General features: G+C 39.3%; 1 protein-coding gene across 1 annotated transcript in view; it reads right to left on the minus strand.

The window, feature by feature from the left end:
• The window catches only part of IFT140 (intraflagellar transport 140), a gene marked incomplete at its 3' end in the record, with an annotated part of 79,553 nt that extends 68,687 nt beyond the window's left edge, over positions 1-10,866 (minus strand). The window contains exons 1-5 of the mRNA XM_085315667.1: positions 10,781-10,866; positions 7,369-7,541; positions 6,258-6,479; positions 1,371-1,492; positions 618-760 (exon numbers count right to left, since the gene is read on the minus strand). Coding sequence (XP_085171793.1) covers positions 618-760; positions 1,371-1,492; positions 6,258-6,479; positions 7,369-7,515 — 634 coding nt within the window. The remainder of the gene's footprint in view (positions 1-617; positions 761-1,370; positions 1,493-6,257; positions 6,480-7,368; positions 7,542-10,780) is intronic.
• Between the last annotated feature and the right edge of the window lie 236 nt (positions 10,867-11,102).

Raw genomic sequence — 11,102 nt, forward strand, 5'->3', positions numbered from 1 at the left:
TTATTTCCTAGCACATGGAAAGAAGTGAAAGAGTAAATTAATAACTTCATATAAAAATATGTTCCAGTAGCATTGGATTATTTCTAGCAAAACCACAACACACGCATTATTTTCAGTCTTTGTACAAAATGAGGACAATTTCCACTTCCGTTTACTTTTGGGTGTTAGAAATTGCTTTCCTTCTCTATCTAAAAAGAGGTACATGATAAGCAATTACTAGTCAGGGTTTTTTAAAGTGTCATTTTCTTCGGAGTTCTAATAAGCTGTTCTTCTTGACAGAAATGTCAAAATAAGGACTATTGTCTCCTTCCAGGAATAGGAATAGCTATTGCCCTTTCAAAAGCAGACAGTCCTCATTTGTATCAAAAGGACAGAGTATCTACTCATCTCTCAACTTACGCTCACTTCAGTGGGAACCTGACTAATGCAATATCCATAGCATTCTTTTTGCATAGCCYTGCCCTGAAGATGTTCGTATTTTCATTTATTCACTTTTTCTTACCAGATGTTCTCCAATTCCTCTGAATACTCTATCCTGATGAATATATGAAAATAGGATTATCTTGCATTAAAATGTTTTRAAGCACTAAGGCAGACTGGAAATGTGTTTTTCTTACCATCTGTCAAAGCGATAAAGAAGGACAGTCCTTCCTGCGGACCCATTTTCAAAGGTGGTCCTGTTCCAGCTTTTCTCCAGTTAAACATATCCAAGGCCTTCTCATCACCACTCACTGCTGCTTTTGCCAGCTGCATGAAGTCCCTGCAAACAAATACGGACACTTAYTTCCAATTCCTTACATAACATAGTGCTTTCCATCCCAAATATGTTGTATCAGGACTTAAAAAAGCACATCATAAACAGGTAAGAAAARTGTTTCAACACACTGGTTCGAAAAGGACAATAAACTCAAAAGGAGAAAGGAAATTAAAGTTTAATATTAGCTTTAATTTGTATTTTTTTACCTTCTTTTCCCTAAGCATTGTTATTTCTACAGAAATGTGAAACAAATAAGTGACMCAGGCAAAGAAAATTGTCTTCTACTAGAGCTGTATCCTATTTTTTSCTTAGAGAATAAATTCTTAATAATGTTTAAGAACTGATCTTGGACGTAATTATTGCTGCAAATAATTTCATGCACAATTGTGAAAAGCAGCCAGCACACTGAAAACACCATCAGCCACACTGCTACATCAGAAGAAGCAAAGGAAGAGGTAGTAGCAACASMRGTTCTGTAGCTGGATACAGACACARAGTCAGYTAGGAGAACTTGGSGGGASRGAGGGGTGTCTGCGTGGAACCAGGCTTGTCCTCCTGTGGAACAAGAGAAAGCCCTGGTCCACCAGTGCTCTCAAAGGGGCACCATACTTACTCGCCAGGAGGGGGTGGTCGAAAGATACAGTGAGATATRTATTTTCCATACTCATGTTTCAGCAGAGGAGGACCCTGCACTCGACCTCGCTGGTCCATTCGCCATAGAACCAAGACCCCATGCTAGAAAAAGTAAACAGTTCATTCATTACACTTTACACACAGGTAAGAATCCAGATCCATACTAGGTGCACACAAAAGGATCAATAGTAAACACTATTTTATTGTAAAGCAATACTTGTCCTTTCATTTAGTTGACAAATGCAATTGCTCCTGCCTAAAATCAAGACACAAGGAATACATATGTTTTTATATTATATACTTATTTTAAATCAAGTTGTCTAAAAAGGCTTATTGGTCATACCCATTCCTAGTAAAATGACACTACTAGGGCAATTAAAATGGCCTTGTTTTTCTCTGCAAGTATGCATACATAGATATTCATTTAGGTAACTGTCTTTCCATAGTTTTCTTGCAAGTAGTMAGCTTGCTAAAAGAAAAAACATTAAGCTACAGGATAGTAAACAAAAAGGTATGCATCTCTAAATAAGTGCATATAACACACACATACAGATGATCATGGGTACGTGATCAGACATGCGAAGTCCCACAATGAAGATCATTTGTCTAGGGAAAAACTTCAGAAATTCTGCAGCTTTTCCTTTCTTTCATAAGATAGATATTTAACTACAATGAGAATTCATTAAAATTAAAGAAAAAAAAATCATTGCTGGAAAAAAACATAGAAGCTAAAGAAAGGAAAGACTGGTTAGCTAATTAATTCAACAGGAGTCAATAAAAATTGGCTCTGGAAAATAACTGCACTATTTCCTTCAGCATAACTTTAGAATTATCTTAAGCAAAATAGCTTTTACCATTACTTTAGGAAAACGTTCAATAGTCTAAACAGATCAGACTCCCAGGAAATATTTTTTCCTGACACTCATCTTAACCTTCCCTTTCTTTAACCCCATTTCTCCAACTTTTCCTTACCTACCTCACCCCAAACAAGCTTTCACACTTCCTGATATTTCATATGTGAAGACTGTTACTGTACATYATTATGAAAGGTTACATTTTTAAACTTCCATTTTGCTGCCAATTTTAATAACAATTAGGAATATGTATCCCAGACTTGCCTTTTCTCCATCCAAGTACCCATACTTCCTACAAAATCAACATTTGCAACATAAAATAAGAAATAACCAGTATCATACAAACAGTCTCAGTTGCTGGCTTTTCTGTGAGCAAGAACACAAGCATATGCACCAGTGAAAAGGCAAATACTGTGCAAAGCTCTGAGCCTGGCACAGCTTTTGAACTTAACAAGCATTTTGCYGTGCCAGCTCAGGATGAGTATAAATTTCAAACCCCTGCTGACTGCAAAGAAAGGAGCAGGCAGAGAAGCAAAAGGACAGTGCAGCATGACATAACGCATTAACAATCTCAACAAACTGACTTATGCTACAGCTTCACAGCTGGAATTTTAAGACTATTATTATTTATTATTGTCATTATGTTAATGCTAAGGAACTAAATTGCATCTGGAGGCCCCCTGTGTAAGCATTGCATTAAAAAAAAAAAACAAGTCAATTTGTGGTCTAAAGTTTAATCTCACTTTGCTTCATTAAGACAAATCACAATTTAAAATGTATTATAATTTTCCCTAATTTTCTTTACCATTTTACTGAAATATTCTAGAAATGAAAGATTAGTAACAGTAGTATGCTGTATACCCTTATRCTTTACAATTCTAACTTGAACCAACAGGAGAGGCAGCTGAGGCTTTCCAAGGTAATTTCCTTCTTTTTTTCCTAAGCACCCAGAATCAAAGTTCTAATTTCTTTTCAGTAGTAAGATGATGTTTTTACTACCCAATATTCTTTACCAAGTGCAAAGCTCACTTTCAGCTTAAAGACTGTGCAGCTGTGAAACTGCTGTACCCAAGTTCTAAGAGGCCATGCATGGTTCACACGCCTGCTGCTTATCTATGATCAGAAAGTTCATGTCTTATTGGTTGCTCTTCTAACTTTTCCATCAGCTCTGAATGTCACCAATGTCCAGGGGTTCCAAATAAGAGAGCCTGCACCATTTATAAGCTGGAGGAAAAGTCGCAGCTTCCTAAGGCTGTTGACATTCATTCCATTCAAGATACCCCATGCTGAGAACATCTCTCTATTTATGAACAAGACTTGGCTCCTTTTGCACACAGGCCACTCTCTCAGCTTCTAAAATAATATCCAGTGTACCAACAACATTGAGAAAAAATGGAACTATTATATGAAAAACAAAACTATATAAGGTTATTTGGATTTTTATCCTCCAAAACACATAGATTCCCTCCCCAGTTCCACTATTCCAACTATGAAATGAGTTTATCTAATGAAGGAAGCAAATCTTGTATTCCATTAGTTCAATTCACAGTATGTGTCTGATAATGTCCTACGACAACACTCTGAAAAGATATATGAGAAAATAACAAATGTTTTTTTACTGGTTTTGCAAGGGTTACAGTAAAGGGAATTCTTTATCTTCCAAAATGCATTTTGGAGGTAGCATTTGCTTGACAACTTCTAGCAAATTCTAGAATCTGAGCCCAAACTGAGTCACTGATTTCTGCCTAGAGGAAAATATTTATGAGGTACACAAAAAAAAGATAGAATTCAGAATAAAAAGACTTGCAATTCACTTGTGAATTGTGCTTCCGTACTCAGTCATGAGTATAATAGACTGGAAATAAAAGCTCATTACATGTTTTAAGCATGACAGTGGTTATAGAAATGATGCAAAACTGATCAGCTTTGAAACGACATTTGGAAAAGATAAAGACGTTGATCTTAGAATCTGTGAGATTCCATCTTAAGGTATCCTGTATCTTCTCGATCACTTTTAACAATCCAAAGTTTTAGTTTCTTGTTACAAAAGTGATTTGCTTTATAAATTTGCTTTCATTATAGAAAACACCTAGAACCTTAAGATTCTCTTGTGCGATCAAAACCTGGAAACTGGCTGAATGGCAGAGCTCAGAGGGATGTGATCAGTGGCACAAAGTCTACTTGAAGGCCAGTAGCTAGCAGTGTATCCCAGGGGTCAGTACTGCGTCCAGTCCTGTTCAACTCATTCATTAATGACCTGGACAAAGGGGCAGAGCGCACACTCAGCAAATCTGCTGATGATACAAACCTAGGAGGAGTGGCTGACACACCAGAGGGCTGTGCTGCCATTCAGAGACACCCCAACAGCCCAGGGAAATGGTCAGRGAAGAACCTCATGAAGTTCAAAGGGAAGTGCAGGRAGCACTTCCTCCTGCATCTAGGGAGGATATGACCTCGGGCATCAGGACAGGCTAGGGTCTGACCAGCTGGAGAGCTACTATGCAGAGAAGGACCTTGGAGTCCTGGCAGACAAGCTGACCATGAGCCAGCAGTATGCCCTACAGCAAAGGYGGCCAACAGTGTCCTGGGCTGCATTAGGAAGAGCACTGTCAGTAGGTCAAGGAAGGTGGTCCTTCCCCTCTACTCAGTCCTCTTGAGGCCACACCTGGAGTAATGTGTCCAGGTCTGRGCTTCCCAGTGTAGAGATATGGAGCAATTGAAACAGGTCCAGCGAAAAGCCACTCAGATGATTAAGCGATTAGAGCATCTCTCCTGTGAAGAAAGGCTGAAAGAGCTGGGACTGTTCAGCCTAGAGAAGAGWAGACTTAGAGGGGAATCTTATCAAAGTGTATCAGAAGGGAGGGTGAAAAGAGGATGAGGCCAAATTTTTTTCAGTGGCGCCCAGTGATAGGACAAGAAGCAGTGGGCACAAATTGAAACACAGGAAGTTCCATCTGAATTTGAGGAAAAACTTCTGTACTCTGAGGGTGATGGAGTACTGGAACAAGTTGCCCAGAGAGGCTGTGGAGTCTCCCTCCTTGGAGCTATGTTCTGTGATTCTGTGGAGAGCTATATCTGTTTTAAAAATACGTAATTATTGTCATCTGACACCAAAGAAATCAATAAGAAAAAGGTCTTGTCATAAATACAGGACTCTTTTCAATGAACTAACTACAGTTGCATTTATGTGTTCTCTCTGCATAAACACAGTCTTAGTAACACTGTGCGTCACCTTGTTCTGTCTCAGCAGCTTTTCCTCTTTTCTAATAAAGAGAAGGATAAATTCAACTGTGATTCCGAACATTTTTTCTGTCAAATCCAACAATCAATAGAATTTTACATGGTGTAAAATTATACTTTCCTTTCACTCATATAAACAAGATTTCTGAAAGCATAGAACTGAAATTCTTGGAGAAGCTCAATTTTATATCAGGGAGATGATAACAAAAACTGCTAACTCAAGAATTGGCAAAACCAGAATACTCTATGACTAYTTAATCCTGAATACTAAATATTCAATAGCTAATTTCTCATTTCATTATAYAAAATGGTAACCAGCTCATTAAGAAATAGACAAACATATTTCAAAATATTTTCACAATATATTTTCAATGAAACAGTAGCTATTTAATTTTAGAGCATTACTGAAAACAAGAGAACCTACACTAACACAAGAGAAAAGCAAAAACTTTTTTTTTTTTTTTTTTTTTAAGTACTTAAGCGAGGGTAGCTATGTGTGTGCAACGGATGAATATACTGCAGCTCTGTTAGAGAACTTTGATTCTGGACACCTCGATTTCATTCCTGAGTCTGCCAAAAAATTCCTGCACAGACAGGAGCAAAAAATTCCAACTTTCAGTGCCTCCATTATCCCATCTATTAATTTGTACCTAAAGCAATAAAATTTGAATTCCCTCCCAATTTCCAATTTCCATCCGACAATCCTCTCCTGTCATTGGGGATTGCAGTGTTGTGTTCCACATCAAAAACACTTTGGCATTTCAGCTACTTACCCTATCACCAGACACAAGGCGGGTACCATTTGTACTCCAGTTTAGGACTGTAATTTCAGCATTATGATTGGATGGTACCGTGTGGTGCTCCTTGTCTTGTTTGTTAAGTACCACAACTTCTCCATTCTCCCAGCCTGCTGCCAAAATCAGTCTGGAAGGCTGCCAGGAAATGGAAGTGACCCGAAAGCTTCTTTCAACATGTGCATCAGACACATGTTCTCCCTGCAAATGGAAATAAAGTGCAGGGTCAGTACAATGGAAACTCAGCACCAGGGTGCACTACACCTTCAGACTTGCTCCACAATGAACAAGGTATTTTTCTGTCCTCTAGAACAGACATACAACAGAGCATTCTGCAAAATATATGAGACRGCTACACAAATTTTGTTTACATCTGGTCTACATTCATAAAAATGTGCTACAATATGCAGTATATCCACTTTGAAATTGCTAATGAAAACCCAGAGGTATTAAAAGCGACTGCCTCATTCTGCTTTTCCAGGCTATTTTTCCCTCAAAGTATTCATGAGCAACTCTCACTGAATATTGAACTTTCATTCCTGTAGGAAGGATGAGCAGGCTTCTGCTAGATTTGAAGCTAAAAGCCAACTTTTTGAAAAATAATACAGCAGTTTTACTGAGGATATAGAATACTCTAACGTTAAACTGTTAAAATTAGCCCCTCCTTTGTATATAGTTTGCTATGAGCTGCTCAGGCAATTCATTTAATCTATGTATCTATTTCACTATTTGTAAAATTCAGATGATAGTTATTTTTAGAAAAAGCACTTTGAAATTTATGCATTTTACAGTGTCTTAAGCTTCAAAAGCAAGTCAGTAACCATCTCAAAACAGACCTAAGAACCATAAAAATAGAATTTTGATTGAAAGATCAATATAATTTATGAAGAACTCATTATGAAATACCTATAATCAGTAATTGATGACTCTGATTTGTCCTAAATTGCATGGGACATGAATAGTAATTACAGTTGAGAGAGAAGGATTAAAGGAGCACAAGTAAGGATACAAATATATATAAAACAAAATCAAAGTTTTAAAGCAGCAAAATGACACCAAGTCCAAAAGCAAAGTTTCTGGGTGTTCGTACCTTTTCCAGATAGATATCTACACAGCCCCCAGATGCTGTGCTGATGGAAGCGACTGCCAGGAGTGGATGAAGTGGGTGCCACGTTATATGAGAAGGGGAAGCAACTGAGTCAGGAGCTTCTATTCGATGATCCACATATACAGCCATAACAGAGACTATCACGGACTACAAACCTATCGAAGGAAACAAGTATTTCTAACAAGTAAGAGTATGCTAAAAATTGGAGGAAAAAAACACAGATGTATTTTTATCTTCCTACTATGCATTCTATAGAAAATGAAAAAAAGGTTGAAATGGTATTTTTGAAAAATGCTTAGGAGTGCTGGCCTTATAGTCCACAGATTCATGGTTCACATAGCCTAWCACCCAGCCCTCCCAATGGCTTGTGCTGGTTTATTTCAGAGAACACCAAAATAACTCAAAGCTTACCAGAAAGCTACTTCCAATACTGCATGTGCAAAGATGTCAAATACAGTGAGCTCTTACGTTATAAAGCTTCATATCTGAGCTTTCTTTCAGAATAACTTTTCACAGTTGACACCAGTTTGGAACTTGTTCTGTCAATGAAACTACTTAGCGGATTAGTTTACTGCATGCATCATCTACAAAACTACCAGCTATTTTTGAATGAAAATACTCAAGAATGTGAAAACAATGTTCTTTTCAGAATTTTGCATCAGAAATAATCTTCAATATCTTATATACAAAGATGATCTTTGGGATTTGTGTTATGTGATTTTACTGGTTTGGTTTAAAAAGAAAAATAGTTGGAGAAAACTCTACCCAACTCAAAACATCTCAGCATTATTAGCCAAAAATGCTAAGATCTGAAAAGACTTGAAAAAAATTTAAAAAGGAACCTTGGGGTTCTTGGAAGAGCCTTGGAAGGTTTAAAAGGCTCTTTTGACACTGCTAGGGGAGAGCGAGTTTTTGTTCTGAGCCACTAGACCATGAGTTAAGAACTTGTGGGCACACGCACAGATGTTTSATTTGCATAGGTCACTAATCACACACGAAGAGGGTCCTTAAAATGGATGTGAACATAGACTCTTGTTTCAAAGTCTCTTCCCTTCAAATATTATGGCTTTACTTAAAGTGAGTATTTTGTTTTCAGAACGTTATGTTGTCTCTCCCCCCAAAAAAGAAAAACAAAATCAGATTCTGCACCTTTCACTAGGTAGGTTATAAGAACAGTTAAATTCAGTACTGATACCAGGAAAGGAAAACTAACCTGTACAGTGGAAAGAAGACGCAGAGCAAAAATTAAGAATACTGTTTTGCTCAACATTTACAGGTTAATTAGGTGCAATTTTTAAACAGATTTGTAGATTCAGAATCTTACCACTAAAGGCTTCACCCTACAAAACCATAGAGCTGTAATTCATTTTCTAGAGACAATTTTTTTCCTGCTAAGTGTTCATTGCATTTGCAGTCATAAATATACTATCTAAGTCCCCCTCAGAGAGGTAAGTTCAATTAGCTTTAGAAGCTGTGCCCTTTGACCAACTCACATCAAGCCATGTTGTCTGCTTCACTACCTGTGAGTGACAATTTGTTGTAATTAGGGTAGCTACACCTATCTACCCCTTTTGGCATTAATGCAGAGCAAGAACATTTTTTCAGCCAGAACTGTTTATGTTTTAAAAAATGGACTAGCACTCACCAAAGTAAGATCTGGTAATATTGCTATGTCAACCCTAAATTTACATCCCTATCACAATCCCTAAAATTAGATACTTTTCTCCTCCTCGAYATCTATGCAAAATGACCTAGGAGATTGCTATATGTAAATAAATAGTTTATATAGGTACATTTCTCATGGTGCAAAAATCACTGAAAATCATTCCTTACGCTTGCTGTAATCTTGGGAATTCATTATCCACATATTTACCATTGCTTGAAAAGCTCATGCATTTACACTCYAGCTGACAGATGCCTCTCCAAAAACGTCTTCTCAAGGAAGAAAATTGGAAATCAAGGAGTAGAACTCCCTTTTCCAAATGATTCTGGCACACTGTGTCCTACTTTTTCCAAGGTCTAAAGCACAAGAACTTCCTTAAAAGTCAAACGCTTTGAGGAACGAAAGAGAATGTGACCAAGCCCAGGGATCTCATCTCTTTAATGAGATTAGATATTTGAAAAAGCAAAAATTTTCTACTTGAGTCATTGCTTTTAAGGCTCTGGCTTCATTAGCATCCCAACAGACCCAACAGATGCTCTTGAAACAACTCGCAAGTACTTCATAAAAACTTCATAACCTTTTAGGACCATTAACGTATATTTACACAGAGAAGCACAGAGAGATTTGAGATCATTCTCTGCCCCTGTCCTTAACTAGCCAGGCGCAAGGCAGCTCTAGTCCAAACACGGTTCTGTGCCGGGAAACCAGGCCCGTTGGGAAACCAAGCCTGAATTTAGGGTGCATTAGCTCACAGGCCACACTACACCAGTACAGTCCTACAGTTTCTGAACTGAAGGAGATCGAGGAAAGGCCATCTCGGAGCGCTGGCAAGGCAGTCACGTCTGTCTGCACCCACAACACAGACGTACGGAAGATTTCACTGGAAATCTTAATAATTGCATGAGTAGGGAAAGGTTATGCTTTGCTAGGGGGCGATTTCCTTCCAGACAAACCTCTCAGTTCATTACTTAAAAAGTCAACGGTTGAAAAATGAAAACCGTTAAAAGGCAAACAGGTTTTACTCGAAGTTTTCTCGGATTCAAGTAAGGGACCTTAAGCGTCTCTTTGCTACAAATGACAGCAGTGAGCCAGAATGAATCAAAGTGTTTCAAAGGGTAATAATTTACATTCAGGAAAAAAAAGTTCTTCTCATTTATGCTATTCTGTCTTGGGTGACAGTTCTTAAAGTTCTTTACATGTTCTGGGTGATAATGTGACYGTATAAAAAGCACAGCTTTTTCCTACAATCCTTACCTATAAGGAGTGCTAGCGTTTTAAGCTTAAAGTATTTAAAACAGCCTGCAAACTAAGAAACTGGAATACAAAATCAAGTTATGCTGTAGAAGCATGGTAAATGGCTAAACACACTTTTTTTGCTAAATAGTAAATAATTAATAATAATAATAATAAAATTCTGAAGCCACAAAGAGAGAGATGGGAGTGAAAAAAAACACATGCGCAGGGACGAGGTCAGCCTGTTTCTAACGCATTTTTTYCCCCTGTGTACAGGGCAGGGCGCTGCGCGGGCTGAAACCACGCTGGTTCGCAGTGGCCAGATTTTAAGCGTTGCTGCCCAAGAGCCAAACAACAACGGGCAACTCCCCGCGAGCCGCGGGGGCCCGCAGCGGAGCCGCCGGGGCAGAACCGCGGCCTGCCGCAGCCGCCTCCCTCCCCGCCACCCCCGTCCCCCCTCATGGCAGGCGGCCGCGCGCGCGCGCCGCCCGCGCTTACCTGCCGGCGGCGCCGCCGCGCGAGGCCCCGCTCGCTCCGCGATGCTTAGCGTCACCCGTGACAACGCAGGGATCCCCCGCGACGGAAACACCCGAACGCGAGCCGAAGAGCAGCGGAAACAGCCGAAGCGGCCCGCGGGCTGAGCGGAGACAGACGGAAAGTGCCGAGCGCAGCGGCGGGCCGGGCCGCCGCTACCCGCCCACAGAGTGGGTTATTTAACAGCCTGCTCTTTAAAGCCCCCAATCCAGGCCGCCCTCCACTGACTTACATTTGACCTGGAAGTTCCCCCGTTTTCTGGAAATGGGAATTTTAATCACCAGCT

Source organism: Rhea americana, unplaced genomic scaffold (genome assembly GCF_003343005.1).
Source record: "Rhea americana isolate MKP2758 unplaced genomic scaffold, rheAme1 scaffold_433, whole genome shotgun sequence".
Taxonomy (NCBI): Eukaryota; Metazoa; Chordata; class Aves; order Rheiformes; family Rheidae; genus Rhea; species Rhea americana.